We start from the raw sequence: 20865 nt of genomic DNA on the forward strand, positions 1-20865 counted from the left end.
CTATGCCAATATAGTGGAGGTAAACCCCTTTAAGTTTAGATCTGAAACAGGTTTAACATTACAGCAATTTATGTTCCATTTAGACCAGTCAGATGAAACAGCTACAGCAAGTCAGCTCTAAAATGGTATAGCACAGCACTTTACTGTTCATCCACACTCCAAAGCAGCATATTTAAACAGGTGTACTCTCCTTGTCTTATTAGTAACACTACTGCAACACATGCTTGAGATTGGGTGCCTGTGAAATGAGGGACAAGGAAAGACATTTCACACCTGAGTTTAGTTTGCCCCATTTGGAAAGGTAAATGGTAATTTTGCCATTTGGCAACAGAGGAGTTGAACCTATGCAATTCAACAAGCCTTTTAAAAATATCTTGTTTTTATGATGATGTACCAGGCAGGCAGTACTTGACATTAGTCACATCATTTCAGATTTTCTGGTTTGTGAAATATAAATGCAGCTGCTTTTCAATACAGTGTGGAATTTACAACACAATGGTCTGAATTGTAGAAAGAAGTCACGTTGCTCAGTGGTAGAGCCAGAACGAGGAGCAAGTGAGTCAGATAAAATATACCTGATATTCCTCCCACTTACCACTGTTACATTCAGTAGAATTACCCCTGATTTTCACTTCTACAAATGAAAGCAGATTAATCAAGCAGAGCTGTGCAAAGCATCCTCATCAAAACCAGTTTTTTCATTCGAATCTCAGCTCAAGTTTGCTGAGATGGCCCAAATCAGTTGAAATAGCTATGGACAAGTTTGGTGCGAACACACTTCCTTGGGCTGTATGCATGGATTTACAGCAGGCAGGAAAGTAGACGAGAAAAGGGGTTAAACCATTTCCAGCAAATGGTTCTGGAAAGAAAGCATGCATAGCACCATGGGTGTTCTCCATATTTTGCTATGGAAGTGGTTTTCTTAATGTCAAATAATCGGTGGGGAATGAACCAAGAATTAACTCCATCTTGCAAGCCCTCGATATAAACTCCCATCAAAGCCAATATGGGTTACATGTTTCTTGGGCCCCCGAGTCCTAGGCCCAAAATTCATGGGGCCCACTACAAAATAAGGCTTAGATTCTGGAAGCAGCATCTAGTGGAAAGAAGTCCCTTCTATTCAACACAACCACTGAAACCATATGGGTCCACAGGTCTTGGCTGAAGGACTATGAGTGTCATGTGCAAGCTCTGCAACCAAAACATCTAGATCTGACATCTTTAGCTGCAAGCCACAGCCGGGTTTAGATGCCATGATTAAATGTAGAAAACTTGTAATTTTATAGGGCTGAGAAAAAAGGAAGAGTGAATTGTACAAACACTACATTTCTTGCATCTAGAGTAGAACAGATCTGGTTATCCCCAGAATAGGGATGTCTGGTCTTGCATAGCTGCTTTAACAGGACAAAAAGACATGTTTATAAGCCAAACTGCATCTCCAGTGGCATACGTATATTCACACCAAGGCCAGAAAGGTTTCGGTGATGTTAGAGGGGTAAAAATTGGCACTGTTATTTAATTATGATGTCTAGCTGAGTTTAGCACACACTTCCCATTTCTCCAGCTAAAGAGCATCATTTGTAAATGACATGCATGACTAGTAAAATCACCCACAGATAAATACATTTCTGTTTATTCAAACAAGAAATCCTGATTATTGATATCTAAATACCAGCCGTCAGTGCTTGGATTTTATTTACAAAGGATAAAATAGATAACACTGCATACCCTGGAGGTCTTGGGATCCTCACAGGTAATGCTGAATATCATTTTCAGTGGCAATTCTCTCTCCATCATATTCTGTCAGGAGAGGTCAATAGTAGTAATTTGCTTCAGGGTAGGTACTGTACAAACTTAGCAAGGGGCAGTTTAGAGAGCTCTTTTTGGGCTGGTATTAAATAGGCAGCATGGCAAAGAGTGAAAAAAAAAGGAGATCATCATCCCCACTTTACAAAGAGAAATTTCATCATGTAGGAATTCACTGATTTGAGGATGATCATTCAGGAAGTCTGTGGCAAAACTAGGATATTAAGGGGAGTCTCCTGAATCCTAGTTTAGTGTCTGAAGCACAGACCATCTCCAGTTGCTACCAGCACCAATCATGTTTCCTTCAAGGCTCTTCTCTCCCAGAAATGTAACCTGACTCACTGGACCATGTCCCTTCACTTAGTTCATTGTGGTTTCCAACCTAATTTTAAGTCTTATGGTATATGCAAACAGGTTGGTGTGACTACTGCCACATGGGCTTTATCCTCTTAGGGGCTCTTCCGACAGTGCAAACAGTAGTCCAGAAGTTGGCTCGAGTGCCTACAGCCTTGCTGGCTGGCTTTCACACATGCAAGAGCCAGAAAACCTACCTGAGCCTACAACAGGAGATACTGGATGCGTGTGACAAAAAAACCCAGCTGTAAAACAGTTAAAGAGCAAGAGCAAGAGAACTTGCTATTCGGGAGTGTGTGTGAGAGCCCACTGAGTGTCACTCAGCCAGCCCCCATAACACAAATATTTGTTATATAAATATGTCCCCATCTAGCCTGGTATCTTGTCTCTAACAGTTACAGAAGTGGTTGCTAGAATGAGAGCATTGAACCAGACAGATCTAGAGCAAAGGTGCTCAACCTCTGGCTCATGGGGCTCCCCACAGATCGGGAAATTTGGTGGCAGGGGAGCAGTGACAATAAATATGGCTGCCCTTCTCTGCTGCCAAATTTCCAAACTCCAAATCCAGTGCAGCAGGTTGGGGCCAAGTCACCCCTCCATCCCCCACCCCCAGGGCTGGATGAGGCCAGGCCACATCCCTCCACCTGATCTAGCTTGGGGCTGGGCCATGTCCCCATTCCTCCCCCATCCCGTGAGGCCAGGTTGGAGCTGGGATGCCCCTTGCCTCACGCTGTGTGGCCAGATGTGCTGTGACCACCCCATGCTGGATTGGGACCACTAGCTGGATCCAGCCTGTGGATGGCCTGGGCACTGCCCATCCACCCTGCCAGCCAAAATGGTTAAGCACCACTGATCTAGAGTGATCTATCCCCTAGCCATTACCCTCCTTGGGCATCCACCATTATTGTACCAAGGAAGAAGAAAAAAGCCACCAATGAACACTGGAAAGGTCAACTGTTATAAAAGAAAAACATCTTGCGTTTGTCTAATGTAAGACTGTAGAAATTCCAGGAATTTAATTATATTGAGTAATTGTCAGGCTAACAGAACATGCATAAGAAGAAATGACTGGTGGTACATCTGCTGTAGACAGAAGACTGACCAAAACACAAACACAACCATCTCTCGTCTATTTGTGTGTGCATGTCTGAAATCCAAATCTGGATTCAGGTGACCATTTAATTATATGGGACTGAACTAAAACTACAGAAGTATTAAAAGGCAATCCACAAAGGACCTACATACCCTCTTCTCCTCCACGTCTTAATATACATCTACACTTAGCATTTTTTTTCACTTATTTTAGGGAAGATCTTAACACACACACACACACACAGACATTGCTGACTCGTGATCACAGTCTACAGGCTTTTCCCACAAAATGGCTTCAGGCAGAAGCACCTATGAACTCTGATGCCTAAACCTGGCCATGCTCCTAAACAGCACTTAAATCTCATTTCTATTCCATTAACTTATTCCAGCACAAGCGAGACAAACAGTTCAAGCTTATGAGGTTATAGCCGAGGTTAGTTAAACAAAATGCTTGGAAATTCGATCCTGGTCCCCATACAGAATCTAAGTAAATGTGATGCGCATACAGCAGTTTTAAAGAGGCTGGAGAAAACAAAACCTCATTCTCTCCTGACATGGAAAAGATAGAGATCTACTCTGCAAACCGGTGGCTGCAGTACAGTCTTTATATATGAAGCATGACTTGGACACTGGAATCAGCCAGCTGAGGGTATGTCAGCCTCAATCCACATCTGCTCTCTGTAGAGAAGTTATGCTAGAAAAGAGCTTTGTGCTTAATGTAGACCAGAGAAGGGGCTTCGAGTACCCTGCCTGCCTCCTCACTTAACAGAACCGCATTAGTTCCACTGCTGTTTAGCCTTCCTCATGGCTATTTTGTGAGAGCCGACATAGGCAGGGTTTTACCATGAGTAATTCATGTGCTCCTAAACCTGCTTAGCACTTACAAAATCAATCATTCGTGGCCTGCCATAAACATTTATTTTCAAATATGAACAACTCAAAGCATAACTACAGAACAGGTCCTTGCTTACTGAACCCAAGAAAATACAACATAGAAATCCAATTCTCATCTGACAATTAATTTTACCTTTAACAGGACTGAGCAGTCTTTGGATAAAGTGATCCAAAGTAAATAATAACTGCATCTATTATTTCAATGAAGCATTTCCCTGAAAAAGAGTTAATCTTTCCAGAATCTGATTTTTGTACTGCTTATCATGCAGAGTCTACAGAAAGTCTCCAGGGAAAGAATAACTCCAATTAAAGGGCCTCTATGGCAATGAGGAATCTCTCATATTGCACTGCGCTAGTTTCAAGTGGCGCATGCTGTAGCCACATGTGCCGCCTCGGGTTTTTTTGGGCATGTGTTTTTTTTTGGCGTGCAGCAAATGCATGCACGTGCAGTGCATGAGGTTTGTGGTGCTGCAAACTGCATGTGCAGACGTGCCTGTGGATTCCATTTAAAGAGCTACTCACCATTTATAATGATCAGCATGGAGGACCCAATCTGAACATGGGATGGTTACAAAACTGAGTACAATTAGAAATGCTTGCAAGAATTAAGTTCCAGTTAAAGTTTTAAGCTTATGCAGAGTTGGAAGCCTGTGCCAATCACATGGGAACCAAAGGGAAACTGAAGACACAAAATTAAAATAATCACAGTATATTTTACTCAAGTTAGGGAGGTTAGGTGAAAGAGAGGGAAGAGCATAAATGGAAAAGAGTTTTTATTGCCAACCTAAACTACCAAATCAAAGGTGCTGTTGAGAACATGGGACCAGAAATGTATTTAATCCAGTTTCCATCTTGAAAGCATCCCTGGCTGCCTGCAGACATTAAAAACAAACACACAACCCTCCACGCACCAGCACTTTAAAACGCTGCGCGCTCCTGTGCCGAGCCCAGAACATGCCCAGAAGAGGCAATGCGTTAGTTGGAGCCAGCTTGCCCAACATCTGTACAGATCAGGTGCTTTAATGGGGCTTTTTTTTAAATGTTTATCTAATAGCTGATTGAATCAGCTACTTGATAAAAGTGCAAAAAAGCCCCAGTGAAGCACCAGTCTATATAGATGCTACAGAAATGGGATAAAAGTAATGCACTTTTTCTTCTGGTAAAATGTGGTGTGTGTGTGTATTTTTTTTCCCTGTGAACAAGATGGGCCACATCCTCAGTAGTACAAGCTGGCTAGACTAAATTAACTTGCACACTAACTAGTTCCAACCACGTACTTGATCCAAAACACTTTGTGAAGCTGGACTAGCAGCATTACACAATAAAAGTGAGATTCCAGAATGAGTAATATCAAAATTAACTATTCTCTCATGTATTTTGCAGCCCAGAGATGCTACTTTTCTCCCCATCATTCAGATTCCTGTGTGAGAATCCTGTTTGGGACTGATCCGAAGAGAAGCCATTATTCTTTGCCATTGCATTTTAGGGCTATCATATTTGAAGACAGATAGGCAGCAGAACGATTTATTTGAACTGTTATAGGATGTGTGTACTGAACAAACAGAATATGGGAAATGACACTGAGGATTGTACAACAATTTCCCAGCATCCAGGCTGAGGTATCCAAAGTGAAAGGAGAAGTCAACCTACACAATACCCCAGCTCCTCAAGGTATCATTTTTTCCAATTAAACCAGAGGAAATTTGAAACTAGATAAAAAAACTGAACATTTCAGAGCAGTAAAACAAAAGAAAGAGACCTGGGGTCCAAATCTGATCATCATTACACCTGAACTAAGGGGATATCTTGCTGATCAAAGTGTGACAATAGTCATCAAAAGCTGCCCTGTTTTGGAAATGTTTTTTCTTGCAAAAGTGTCCAGCTGTGAACCATTTGACTCAACAGGTCTGAATCTCAGTTGCTGTGAAATCAACAACACTGAAGTGAGCTCTGGCTCAAAAAAAGCTTATGCATTTCCAATTCAGACTAACATGGCTAACTATTCATTTCATTATCTGACAGTTGCTTAGAATGGGATTGAATTTTGACTCAAGAAACACCTTCAAGTCCTGTGGCAACGTAGCTGTCTTAGACTCACTGCAAATGTTCCAGCATCACAGCTGAACAATGCAGGGAAGGCAAGATTAAAATAAGGGCAGCAGTAAATAGTGACCTGAAACAGCAGCCATGCTGGTTTTATTCTTTAAGTTCAAATGTGAAAACCTGCATCTTTAACCAACTCACACTGATTGCACTTCCTCTGATGTCAAGCCTGAAAATGAAGGTCACATCACAACCATAGGGTTGCAATCGATGCCTCTGTGTGACAGCAAGCCTAATTTTAGCTCCTGCAAGATTGACATTTTAGTGCAAGAGCCAGTTATTAACTCCGCTTGGTGTGTGGAGGGCAAATGGTGAAATACTGCAATTTGCACCTTTTGTGTTCTCAGCAGCTGTGCAAAATGCAGGCAGTTAACACCGAGGCGGCTCAAGGAGTAGGGATGGAGAAGATGAAGCAGAACCTGCTTCTCCCTCCTTTCTCTGACACATCTTACCCTGCCAGTTAAACTAGTGCATCATGCGCACCAAATACCAAATTAGTATCCATTACCTTGTTTCACTGCTCACAGGGAAATGCTCCCAAGGAGGGAAAATGCTAATGCTCTTCTAGCCTTAGACGAAGCAGGGACTCACTTTCCCAGCCATCCTCTTTCCATGTGCCTTTCCCTTGGGCAGAGGGGCCCAGGCCAGCAGGAAGAGGGTGCTAGCATAGGTGCTGAGCAGGCCAGCACCAGTGTCAGGTTTGCCTTGTGCACAGAGCAGGAAAGAACATGGGGAAACAAGTCCTCCTGCCACGTTGTAGTCAAATAGCTGCCTGTCTTCAATAAGTGCAGAATTGAGAGTCGAGTCACCACCCTCAACATTAGAAGAATCCCTGTCCATCTCAGGACATCCACGAATGCTGCATATTCCTCCCCAGAGCCTGGGGAAGAAGAGACAAGATTTCTTAGCGACTACGGAGAAGAGAATCAAATAAGAACGTGAAGACTCAGGTGAATCAGGAAGAAGACTGGGGTGGGTGGGTCTCTGATATTTTATCTAGCTCCTATACATTTTGGGCTGGAAGCCCTGTTACAGCCCCAACCTTCACGCCCAACCATACGCCTAAAGACAGGCCCATAGGAATAGCTTCTGCTCACACTGGGTCTAAACAAACTCCGTCTTCCCGAAAGCAGTTTTGACAGTAATGCCTCCGAGCTCACAACGGTCACATTATAGGGTTATTGCTGCTCTATGTAAAGAACGAAATGCTGTACTTTGAGGTCTAACCGCACCGATGTGCACAATACACCGAGGAAATGCTTTCATAAACAATTGCAGGCTGAACTCGCTTTGAAGAATGATCAAACGTTCTGGTACGTTTACGGTCCCGCTGGGCTCAACGGTGGGAAACGATTCCCTGGCTCTTCCTTACTCTGCGTCAATCAAAATGTATTAACAGGGAGGCATTTTGTTTACCTGGACAATTCGATTTGCGTGGAAAGATCTCTCCTGCCCCGATGAATATATTCTAATTATTCATACCAGTTTCATCACTGTAAGCTACAAGCACCTACTTTGTCATGTTGTTTGACGTGAAGGTATTTATCACGCAGGAGAAATACCAGTTTAGAAAGAGGGGCGCTGTGTCATTGCAGGAGGGAAACAACAGATTGTGGATGGGATAATGTGGTTGACAAGAAAGAGCTACACTGAGTTTCATATCTGAAGGTACAGGATTTTGGATTAAAAATGCAGACATTAATTTGAGGTAGGGTTTTTAAAAAAAAAAAAAATGCTCAGGGTTAAACTATCCTCATTATAGTCAAGTCAGCAAAGTCTAGATGATGCCAAGCACTTCTGAAAGTTACCACCCCCTCAACTGAAAACATGCCAGCCACCAGCCTGCCAAGATACCATAGTTAGAGTTTAGATTTCTTCTTTGGATGCATCTCTTGGGGCCTAATTCTGGCAAGACTTGATTTTCAGCCCTGTCTCCATTCTAGTATCCTCAAGACTTGAGACTTGAGAGACAATTAATGGCTCTCAGCTTACCCATCAGAGCGAGCCCCCATTACACAGTCAGCTATTCAAGTGACTGGATGGATGGATGCTACAAAGACCTAAAAACAGTTCTTAATTTCTACTAATCCAGGATAAAACATTGAAACCTGGAGTTGGTTTTAAGTGTCAGGATGCATACTGCATATTAGCCTAAATACAGTGACTCAAGAATCTTCACTTTGAGTAATTAAATTGCCTTATACTTAGGCTGAAAGTCCCAGCGGAGCTCATTTTACTCTTCAGCTTGCTTACTAGTTCTGCTGGTTTGCTTCCTTCAAATAGTTGCCATGTAAGCTTCATCTGGGGAAAAAAAATGTCTATTTCCAGAGACACAGAATTTGAATTCCCAAGCAGGAGGGCTCACAACCATCCCAGGGGTAGATAAAAAGCTTCCCCGTGAGACCACTGAAAGATTAATCAAATGTAGCAAGCAGTTCTTGTATAGCTATGAGGGACCTGCAAGTTGTGAATCTCTCCTACCACTGATTTTTTTTTCCCCTCTAGAGAGCTCCCCAATTCTTTCACCATTAAGTTCAAAGTGTGGACCAACAGAGTTTACGCTAAATATTAAAAGCTGTTACTTAGTCCCGCCTTAGGGCTCAACTCTGCAGACCACCTAAGCACATGCATTAAGCACACAAGTAATCCCATGCAATTCAACAGAAATGCTTATGTGCTTAGTCAGGCACATGGTTATTGAACTAGGAATCAAAAGAGAGTTCATGACAAATCTCCCAAGAGTACCTCCAGGGATTTGAAAGGCACCGATCACGACTACATGACCCACTATGTGCTCACGCCTCATCCAAATCCAATTGTAGCAGGCAATAACCCTGACCTCTCTCTTCCTAGCAGGCGTTTTAAAATTACTCCCATCTAGCTCTCTCCAGGCTGACAGCAGCCTCTGCAGAAAAACCTCAAGCTTGCAACAAATCTCCACCACCCAGTGCTCTCTTCCTTCTCTAGGAGTTCCTGCCAGGGCAAAGGTCTTCAACCTACCTTAATAATATTACAGGCAATCAAACAGCTTTTATCACCTCCTGACACAAAAGAGGCAAGTAGCTCTCTTCCAGAGAGTGCCTTTTCCCAGTATGAAGATGTAGGCAAGCAGCATCCTGCTTCAAGAATTTGTTCTAGTTGGCTGGGAGAACAACTGTGCCATGCACAACAAGGCTCCCAGTCCTTGTGCCTGAAGGAGCAGTAGCTAAAGACTTTGAACACAGGCTGCACCCGGATGAGCGTGGCCGTGCAGTATGTGGTGCCACAGACACATCTGCAATGCCACATACCACACATTTAGCTGTTCTCCGCACTTCAAGGGAGCAGCGCAGGGGATATCCAGGGGTCAACAGAAACCTGCACACAAAAAAAAAAAAAAAAAAAGGCAGAGAGGCATATGCGAGGGCAACGCACACCACTCAAAGTTGGAGCCTGGACGGCCACAGCGACGTGCCAGCTGCCGGCCAGAGTCCAAACAGCAGGATTCCTGCTGCTGCAGCTCCAGGAGCCCTCCAAGGATCCCAGGTAAGGCTGCGGAGGCCAGCCCAGTGCTGACCCCAGCTTCCCCTACCCCACCCGGGGTATCCTGCCACACGCCAAAGGACAATTTGTAGCGGCACAAGGTGTCCTGATGCTACTTGTGCCCCAGGAAATGAACATCCACGCTCGTGTGGACGCAGACCCAGATTTTAATCACAGGGTCTTTTCCTTTTGGTCAGCATCTGCCTCTATTTTAAGTCTCTGCTTTAAGTCCAGAACTTCTGGAATGGGGCAATATTTGCTCTTTGACTCCTTATTCAGACCTTAAATTTCCAAACCAGAAAGACATTTGCTATGTTGCCTTTTATCATTGCTACCACAAAGATTTCCTTGAACTGAACAAAAGAGGCATCTTACACATGGAAGTTAGTAAGTTTTCACTGACTTTAGTTTATGAAAAGCATGCAAGATTCTTATCAGAGGGACGGGGGGAAGGGGGGATGCAAAAAAGCCCTCCAAAAAAAAAGCTTATGAAGCAGCATATCTTCTCTAAAATGCCTGAAGCAACTAGAATAATGAACTTTAACTGACTGTGGGGGAGCAGAGGACATTGTAAAAGTTCTACCATTACAGTGTTTCTATTGTCTCATTACACTATTCAGGAATTTTCATGACATTTGGAGAAAGACAAAACAAAAATTGAGGAGTGTTTTTCCTTACTGTAAATATTAATGGGCGTCGCATCCATTAATGCAACAGCACAGAAAATCTCTTTTCCAAAAGTGATTTTAGTGCTGGTTTTCTTGTACTATTAATGAGAAATTTTGTATAAATTTCCCCAGTGTATTCTGCTAAATTTTTCAGTGGATTAATACCTGGAGCGGTGCATGTAGCAATGTAGTTCGGGGTCTATCAGCCCACTGCTTATTGGTCTGGGTGTTTAGTTAAAGGACAAAACCCACCTGACTCCAAAGCAAAAGGATCTACTTGTGAGGTCAGGCAAGGAGACATGACCTACTGATAGGATTGGGAAATTTGTTTTCTTCTGATTTTATCTTCCATGCTCTGTCATGGACAGAAGCAGCTGACTACAAGAAAACACTGTAGGCCAGGTGGTTGTGGGACCCCTTCCATCCCTTTGAGATAGAGATACTCACTCCTGCAAATCTCACTGGCCCAGCACAGATTGGTAAAGACCTCCTTAAACTCTGACTTTGTCCCAGCTCTTGGCTTCACACAATGAGGCATAACACTGGTGCACGACTCTTTACACCTCCTCGTACTCCACTAAGCACACTTCCTGCCATTAGCTCCTCTAATGATAGGCTCACCAGGGCTTGCGGCACATGGCCAATGGGAAGAAGCACTGAGCAGCTATCAGAAGAACAACAGTCACGTGCACAGTTGCATCAGACACAGAGATGCAGCCCAGCCCAAGGACTATAACTGATCGAATTGGAGGATGGGAAGAGTTAACATGCAAAGGGGAAGAAGGAGATCAGATGGGGCACATTTTGGTCCCATGGGGTAGAGGGAGATGGAGAAGACTGAGGTCCCCTTGGGAGGGCGCCCACAGGGTTAGTTCTATGGCAGGCAGCCCATTCTGCCATTTTATGGAAGTGTGCATAGCAATTTATACACCCATTTCCATAGAAATATCTCTACTCAACCCAGATAGGCTACTCTGGTTCTGCATCACCACATGTGGCCTACTACCATAAAGGTAAAAGCCAGCCCTGCATACTGCATAACATGCATGTCTCCCTGACTACGCAGCCCCATGTTATTTTAACAGTTCCAAATTCCACTTGAAAGATTTTAATATTAAAACAATAAAATAGGCCATAATGCCCTAGACTGTACTGTACTAGTGTAATAAGATTATACATTCCAGTCATTTACAGGAGTATTCCGAGAGGGCAATTTATTGCAAGTAGGATTATCTTTGGCTACACATATTTTGCGCTGAGAGCTGAGGAATTTGTTCATTTGATTTCTAGCCCTATCTTATACAGGACTTGGGGGTGGGGGGGGAAAGAGGTAAAGGCATAAAATTAAGGATAAGGTATTTGGGACTGCCAGCCAGACTTAGTAATAGACTTTAGGATATTAATTTAGGATAAACAAAGCAAACTTAAGGAATAAGAGGTTAGAAGGCTGAGGCCTACCACAGTTCCAGAATAAAATATATAGTTGAAATCCACGCAAATTCCATTGTCAATAACTTAATATTATGCACATGCTTAAGTGCTTTCCAAAACCAGAGCTTAAGTGATTTGCAGTATAGGCCCCCAACTCCTTATTTCCTGGTTGTTTCACTGCAACCATCCCAGCATGCTTCTGCTCAAGCACTACACTTGGACAATGCCAGACTACACCATGCACTAGCCACTGCTTTAAGAAATAATTGCATGCAATATTTTCTTTAGGCTTATCCCAACAAGATTTTCCATTGTTTGCCCTTTGCTGTGGAGGAAGGGAGAGGCCTCTTCTGTGCTGGAGGAGGAAGGGGAAAGAATACTCCACACACACCACCCAACCCCGAAATCCAGCTACCCAAGCAAAAAATCTCACTCAGTCTACATGGTCTCTTTGAACTCCAACTGACTTTTCACTTAATTGGTTCACCTAAGTTTAATGCGATAGGCTTCTGTATCAGAAAGCCCCTAACTGATGAGCTCTTAGATACATATGATGTTACCTAGGATCACAGGAAAGTAGGCTGGAAGGGATCATATGAGGTCAATCAGTCCAGCCCACTTGCTAAAGGCAGGATCATCCCTGACTAAACAGTCCCAGCCCAGGGTCTGTCCAACCTGCTCTTGAAAACGTCCAGGGATGGAGATCCCACAACTTCTCTTGGCAGCCTGTCCCAATGCTTAACCATCCTCAGAGTCACAACGTTTTCCTAGGTCAAATCTACACAAGATGCTATGTCACCATAGCGACAAACTACAGCATCATAGCTCATCGCTATGGTGATGTAGTGTCGGCAGTACTAACCCGGATGCTGCTGCTACTGTGCAATAGCTCATTACTACTGTGCAGTAGGGTTGGAAACGACCTGTGAACTGCCAGGACTGCATAGTCATTTAGTACTTGCTTCAGTACCAACCGTGCAGTGGGGCACATGTGTAGACAGAGCCCTAGTCCCTAATCTAAATTTGCTTTGCTGTAGCTTGAGGCCATTGCTTCTTGTCTTGTCCTTTATGGCCAAAGAGAGAAACCCATCTCCACCCTCTACAAAAAAAATCGTCCTTCAGGTAACTGAAGGCTGTTAACCAATCCCTCCTCGTTCTTCTCTTCTCCAAGCTGAATAACCCTAGTTCTTTGAGCCTTTCCTTGTAAGTCATATTTCCCAGGCCTCTAATAATTTTTTTGGTCTGCTGGAGCTTCTCCAATCTGTCCACATCATGTTTGAAGTGCAGGGGCCAAAACTGAACACAGTACTCCACGCGAGTCTGCAACAGTGCCACAGAGTCTGCACCAGTGCCTTCCCTAATCTGCAAGAGACATGATATGCTCCTGTTAATACAAGTCAATAAGCTGTTAGCCTGTTTGTGTGTGTGTTTTTTCTAAGTTAAAAACAGAAAATCATGCCCTTAATTTCCCTATGCCCCCCAACACTCAGGAAAGGTGGCTCCCAGCCCAAACTTCAAGACCCAGATCCATCCCAAGTATTAATGTACAGCAGATTATATCAGTACCTAATAATGAGAGGTGTTAAATACATCAACTTACCACTCCTCCTCCCGCAGAGTGAACTAGCACAGACATGCCTTCTCTTAGGTTGGCAACTTCAAAGAGCATCATATAGGCAGTTACAAAGTTCATAGGAAAGGCAGCAGCTTCAGAAAAACTCATGTCATCAGGGATCTTGTAGACAAATTCTACTGGAGTACATACTACTTCAGCCCATGCATTGTAGTTCACAAAAGCCATGACTCTGTCCCCAATCTACAGTAAATACAAAAAGGATATCAAGGTTATCAAGCTAGTCAGTTTACATCTTACAAAATAGCAGCAACACACTTTAAAAAAAAAAAAAAAAAAAAAGAGTAAAATCTAAATCTAAAATCTACTAAAATCTACGGGCTAGTTGGCAGACAAAACTACTTCTACCACTATAATCAGTCTTGGACTGTAAAGATTTTTGAAGGAATTCAATTTTAACTTTATGTTTTTAAAATACTGCTTCTTCGTGGGCTTGTTTTTCTGGTAAAAAAAATAATTAACAGCTGCTTTTCAGTCAATACCAATATTAACACCCATCCTCCTGCGTTATTTTTCCTTGTAAAGCACTGGGGTTCTGCAAGTAGCAAAGGACTTTATTACTACTAATAAAATCCTGGAGGAAGGGAGGGATGGAGGGAGAGGACCAACAGAATGAACGGATCTAGCCACGAAACTACATCTAAAAGGAAGTTTATTCTGATCCAAAGCTTGAAAGGTTATGAACATGCTACTTGTTGATAAGTGAATCAGATTTGTAATTCATGGAAAAAGAAACAAAAACAACAAGAACAACAACAAAAAAACCCCTCTCAATTTGAGAGTAGTAGAACCAACGGTTCAGATTTTAACACTATCAATATTTCTTTATCTAGCAGTTATTTTATATTATGATATATAGTATTGCTTTTTGCAGAAAAAAAAAAATCAATAACCAGTAGAGATCTTAAATACTGTGCCTATATCAATTCATTCCCTAAATGACTCCTACTCAGGGCTATATAATTATACACCTGTGTGACAGAAGAATTTCATTTATTTACTTTAATTTTTTTTATTAATATGTATGTATGTAAGACTTCAAACAAACTTTGTACCCCAGAGTTCTTCTGCCAGCTTCTGAATCCATTAGCATGTTTTGCCAAAATATCCAAGGAGCAATGCACTCTCTTCTCCTGCAACTAAATTACTGCAGAAAATATACACAATAATGGAAAAGGGTTTGTCCTGTACTCAAATACTAAGTGAAACAAAAGCATCTCTATTCTGAGACTGATCAGGATTAAATTAGTGATTGAGCCTCAAGGCTCTATCTGAAGTTTAGACACCTGATTTATCTAATGGCTTTTGTTGCTGTTTCCGATACTGAGAATTCAGACAGTGATATCCCATGGACAGACAAGAATAAATTACTGTCTGGAGCTGCAAGACAAATTCTTCTGCATGGCTATAACAGAAGGATAGCTCCTGCTCAAGGGAGGGAAGAAACTGGTGCAATTGGATTGCTCAAGAAAAAAGCAAGCAAAATTTGCCCCACCTGCATTCAATTCTCCTTTGCTATAATTCCAATAAAAGTTTGATAATCAGCTTGTACCCATTTACTGCCAAATGTCATGGACAATAAACATTCAGCAGCAGGTACAATCTTTGTTAAACTCTTGCACAATGCCAACAAAAATGACTTCCTGATATATGGCTAGCACTTCTATGCTGTATCACAATATAAGCTTTAAGACAGCTTTATCAAACTTCATGATTTCATCTTATAGCCTGAGTAAAGGGAACATTCTGCAGCATTTATATACCTTGCAGTCTACTTTTGCCACCTCATATTTTTGTAATGATGTATCTTCTTATTCCATTTCAACTATAATTCATTAGTATGGGATAAGGCACAATATCTACTTGCACCCTAGGGAAAATCTGTTTACAGAACAGCAATATTTTGGCTTCTCAAGGCATTTTTCTCTCTTTGGCCTTTTAAGTAGGTTTGTTAAATTTTAAATTGATGATGACAGTTCTGAAGGCTTTATATCTTGTAGAAAGGAGCTGTTGAAACAGAACTGTCATTCCCATTTCACTGAAAATTTCCCCTCCTTTTGAAAAGGGCCTTCATATTAATGACAAGTCATTTCCCTTCTACTATGAAGAAGCACTGACTTTTTTTTTTTTTTTTTTTTTTTTAAAGACACCATTCTTAAGATTAGAGGCAAGGAAATCTTGCATCAGCCACAGTATGCAGTGTCACACACAAACAAAAAATAATCACAAATTGCAGAGAGGTCTTTTATAAGACACTGAGGATGGTTTTATTATGCGTTATGCAAGAGGCAAGGACTTTTGTGGGCGTTATGTTTTATTGGACCAACTGTGCGGTCGGGATAATTGTACATGTATAATACAACACAAATATTATATTTTATGAAGTTTAACTTCCATGTTAGGCAGGATATGGATCATTAGGAACCACCATCTTAGCTAAGGGCTTGGTGAGATGCAAGGGAATGATTCTGCTTCTATGGGAGTTAAGACATCAACTGAACTATTGTTAATAGGAACAGGAATTGGCCGAGATTACTCATTTTATTCAAGGCAGAGAACATTTTTTTAAGTTGTGATCAATGCAGGTTGCTAGCAGGAGCCTAAGTTTGTCATATGACAAGACAATGAAGAAATCCACAAATTAACTGGTTGCCATGTATTGTTGTCCATCGGCGCTGTGGGACAGGTCAGCTACAAATAAAGGACAATAGGCCAAAACCTGCTTTCTCCTTGATCTTGCAATGACATGGAGCTTGCATGGGGTGTTGCACAAAAACTGTGTCCACATACAGGGAGTGGTTTGCAAGATTTGGGCTCTGGCAGTTTTCCCCACGCTATGGGGAAGGGAGTCAGTTGTACCAATTTCTGGCATAAATATTGTGCTCAGCTTTAGGTCTCTTTCCTAGATCGTCCAGCCACTACTATGGTCACGTAAAGAAGAATCCAGGCTTTCTTCACTTTGAGAATGATTTTGGCAGAGAACACAGCCCTGTTAGTAGCTTGCTCTCAACTGATCACTTTTAAAAGGCAATCCAGTGCAAGAGATGTAGCAAGACAGCATATGAATAAGTGCCCCTATGCTACAGGTTTAATGCTGCAATTTCAAACAGATTAGGAAACGTTAGACCAAAAATGAAGACAAGAGGTCGGTGGAAAGCAAAATCTCTAAACTACTTCTAAGGAACAACTTCTCTTTAACTTTTAAAATGGTGCCTAGCAATTAAGAATGCTAGAGCTGCACATTCAAAATAGCAGATTTTTCAAACAGTGGTTTTATTATTTATACTAACAAAAAAAAAAAAGTAGCTGAAGATTTATGATTTCTTGCAGGGTGGGTGGGGAGGGGGAAGAAGTTCTAAGCAAAACTAGCCTCATTCCTAAGGAGACCCCATGGAAATCAAATGGACCGTAGTCTTTAATGAAAGGGAACACTATTCAGAGCTCTTGTGGAAGAACAATAATGCTGTAAGTACAGCTATCTTTATGCAAATCTCTATTCAAGAGAAAAGAAAACACAATAAAGATCCAGAAGGTGGAATTATTTGATGACATAATTGACTCAACATGTGGCAGAGATAAGAATGACAGAACAACCCCTATATGCATTTTAGAGGATTCACGCCTATTGTGGGAAGTTAAATTAAAGCTTTCAGTTGAGAGATATTTACCATAAGTGATGAAAAACAGAGGGGGACACAATGTTTTTCCAACACAATACTGGTATTTTACAGTGTAAGATGTCAATTACTTACGAAATCTGTCTTGCTTATTCCAACTGTTTGTCACTGAATGCTGCACAGCAAGGATGAAATTCACTCTCTCCCGCATGATGCTTAAGTAAATTATCATTATATATACTGTACTGCCTAAAGACTTAAGTCACAATCAGGGCTTCATTACTTTAAGCATTGTATAAACACAATACCAAAGTAATGCTTGACCTCATGAGTTTATAATCTAATTTAGATCGAGACCAAACAGCTAGGAGTAACCAATCCTGCAAAAACACTGAAGAGCAGAAATGGTGCAGGGAAAAAAGTGCAGATTTTCCTATGCAAGGTGGGAAGTGAAGGCTGCCATCACTGACAGAGTGGAGGTGTCTAGGCAGCATGAAGAACTTTCCATGCACCAAACACACAGACAGACAGACAAGGAAGGAATTGCAGAACCTCAAAGCTGCTTAATTCATTGCCCTATGGAGGGCAACAAAAATGGTTAGGGGGTTGGGACACATGACCTCTCAGGAGAGGCTGAGGGAACTGGGCTTAGTCAGTTTGGAGAAGAGAAGATGGAGCGGGGATTTGATAACAGCCATCTACCTGAAGGGTTGTTCCCAAAAGGATGGAGCTGGACTGTCCTCAGTGGTGGCAGATGGCAAAACAACGAGCAATGGTCTCAAGCTGCAGCAAGGGATGCTTAGGTTGGATATTTAAAAAAAAAAAAAACCCACCTCACCGGGGGGTGGTGAAGCACTTGGAACAGGGTACCCAGGGGAGTGGTGAAATCTCCGTCTTTGGAGGTTTTTAAAGCCTGGCTTGACAAAGCCTTGGTTAGAATGATCTAGTTGGAGATGGTCCTGGTTTGAACAGGGGTTGAACTAGATGACCTCCTGAGGGCCCTTCAAACCCTGGTTTTGTATGATTTTATGTTCATTCAGTCTCCTATGCCATGAAAATGATGCACTCCAGCTGCCTTAGTGTAGTGTGAAGGAATGAGTTGGGGTAAGCATTCCAGTTTTTTTTTTGACAGCACAGGCATGGCCAGAGGGTCTCAATGGGACAACTGTGCACTATCGAAGTGAAACTCACTTCTGCAGAATTTGGTGTAGAATACAAGACGATGTAACAGTCCACCATGGCAATACACTTCCTCTAAGTGCCCCGTCTAGTTGAGAAGAATTCATTTTTTGTGCTTTGGAGCCAAGATCTGACAAATATTACCTTATAAATGTTACAGAAAGAAACTGTTGAACAAAATTAAAGGGTATGTTAATTCATTTTTTATACATAAGAGGGCCTTTTCCATATAAATGCCTCTCTGGAGAATTTATTCTCAACCTGAATAAGATAAAAGTCTGGTTTCACCATAGGCTGCTAGATAAGAATGATGTTCATTCAAGAAACGTCTACGGATAGTTAATTGTACAGTCCTGGCCTTTACATTCTAGGTCACATTGAATAGTTTCCTTCTCCCAATTTCAAAGGGTTACTTGAAGAGTAAGAATCTATTTGCAAATATTTCCTCCAAACTTCCCATCTTTCTTTTCTCCAGCCATAGTTAAATGTTTATAACTTTGTCATGACACAAAACAAAGGAAATATTACCTCAAATCCTTTTACACCATCTCCCAGAGCTTCTACAATCCCAGAGCATTCAAATCCAGGGACAAGGGGCGTCTTGGGAGGATTGTCAATGTTCCCCTGCCGCACCATCAGATCAATAAAATTTAAACCACTGTAAATACAAGAAAAATCAAGATATCAAAACACGAGTGTCAGCATGGAGGGTGAAGACTCATCCAGGAGGACGGGGGATATGGGGGACCTCACATCATGCAGCAAGTACAGTGGTTTTTCAATGCTGAAGATAGGTAGCTGTGCAGCAGGTGCATAGGAGGTATGTCTTCTGTTTCTGAATGGAACAGATGAGCTTGACATCAACTCTGCACAGGCCATGCTAGAGGGAGAGATATTCCCACAGGGCTACAAGATTTGTGATTACACAGAGCCCCTATGCTTAGAGGCAGAGGAAGAGTCATTGCTACCGATTCATGCCAGAGGCCATTACCATCTAGGTCAGACTCAGATCAATGACCTAAATATGAAAACCTCTCCTGAGATCTCTTCTGACCCACACAAAATATTTTCCACTCTTGAAAAATACGTACCTCTCTTTTAGTGTTAAGAAACAGGTAGCAATACAGACTGCTTCTGTGAAGAAGGACACATAGACTATCCAAGGTACATGAAGCAAGCTTAGTGTGATACTTAAGTCTTCATTAACCATATGCAGTTGTGAGCAAGCTGACATACCAGCGGCTTATTTTAAGGCAATGACTGGAGATGGGCTTTTAGAAATGCGAAACACTTAGCTCTGAAGATTTTCTCCAATGAGTTTGTAAATAATCCCATTTTAGATTTAAAAAACCTCTAATATTTTAGACATTTTGGTCCAAATGTAACCTGATTTCACTTCACTCATGACGACACAACTACATTAGAGGCAAGCATCTTCCCGATCATTCGTGGACAGCCTCTCTGCTAAAGGCCTTCTTCAAAGGTCTTTGAAGTTTTATGCGACTGGCTGCTTAGAAGAGTGACTTACGGCCTCTTGGATTCTTAATTTTGTGAAGATCTTGTTACTTTGTCTTTATGCATCAACTCGTTTTGGGAAAACAACAACTACATTGTATTTGAATTCCAACACCCATCCTGCTTGCCAAGTGTCCTGTTGTACAGATTCTAGACACAACAACCAGCACATACAACTCTGGAAACTTTTGTGCTCGTAACTAGCTAGAATACGCTACAACCCCAGTCAACTGTTTCAGACCATGTTTCCTTAATTATTGCTAACTGGAACAAATATATTCCACAAATTACTCACACGAGTGCTTCTCTACACACATATGCAACCAACAACAGCTCACAGGGATCGAGTTATTCACCTGCATAAGTGTTTAAAAGATCAGAGATGTACACAGACAGAACAGCCATGGCAAACAAAAATGCAGAAGACATACAAAGCATGACCAAACACAACAACTCTCCCAGGGAGATGGACATCTTTGGGAAAATCCATCTAGTTTAACTATCTCAGGCAACTGTGGGTAAAATTTTAGATGGTGCCTTAATTCTGCCAGTTCACAGCTGTTTGGTTACAGGCCACACTGAGATAATGAGACTTTGAAAACTCAATTTGAAAGTAGAAGACACCAATCATTACGATTTTTATAGTTTTGATTGGCAGAAAAGGGCTCCATGCCTCAGAGCTTAAAGAAACATATCAGAAATGGATCAAGGTAACATGAGAGAAACAATACAGAAGATATCGTAAGTGTTGTTTAAAATGGTCCTGCTCAAGAAGTGGGAACAGCGTGCACTAAGGTCATCATTAAAATGATTATTATAATAATTACACGCATTGTCGAAAACATTTGTGAACAATGTTGGCTTCAACAGTGATCCTCATATGGCTCCTTTCCAAATTTCAAGCATTTCATGGAGTGTTAATTAGTCTTTCCTACATTCTCTTAAGCAGGTACCAAGGGTAGAGCCGTGATGTACCAGTTAACAGGAGTACGGTAAGTGACACCAGGACAGACATAGGCTTGACCGTGGCTATGGCTAGCTGTTAATAAAC

At 41.8% G+C, this 20865-nt stretch overlaps 1 protein-coding gene across 1 annotated transcript in view; it reads right to left on the reverse strand.

Moving 5' to 3' along the window:
* Positions 1 to 20865, reverse strand: part of VAT1L (vesicle amine transport 1 like) — an 86438-nt gene that overhangs the window by 58042 nt on the left and 7531 nt on the right. The window contains exons 2-3 of the mRNA XM_090063424.1: positions 18828 to 18957; positions 13471 to 13686 (exon numbers count right to left, since the gene is read on the reverse strand). Of these exons, the coding sequence (XP_089919550.1) occupies positions 13471 to 13686; positions 18828 to 18957 (346 nt within the window). The remainder of the gene's footprint in view (positions 1 to 13470; positions 13687 to 18827; positions 18958 to 20865) is intronic.

The sequence above is a fragment of the Crocodylus siamensis genome, chromosome 9 (genome assembly GCF_052110815.1).
Source record: "Crocodylus siamensis isolate JL-2025a chromosome 9, ASM5211081v1, whole genome shotgun sequence".
Taxonomy (NCBI): Eukaryota; Metazoa; Chordata; order Crocodylia; family Crocodylidae; genus Crocodylus; species Crocodylus siamensis.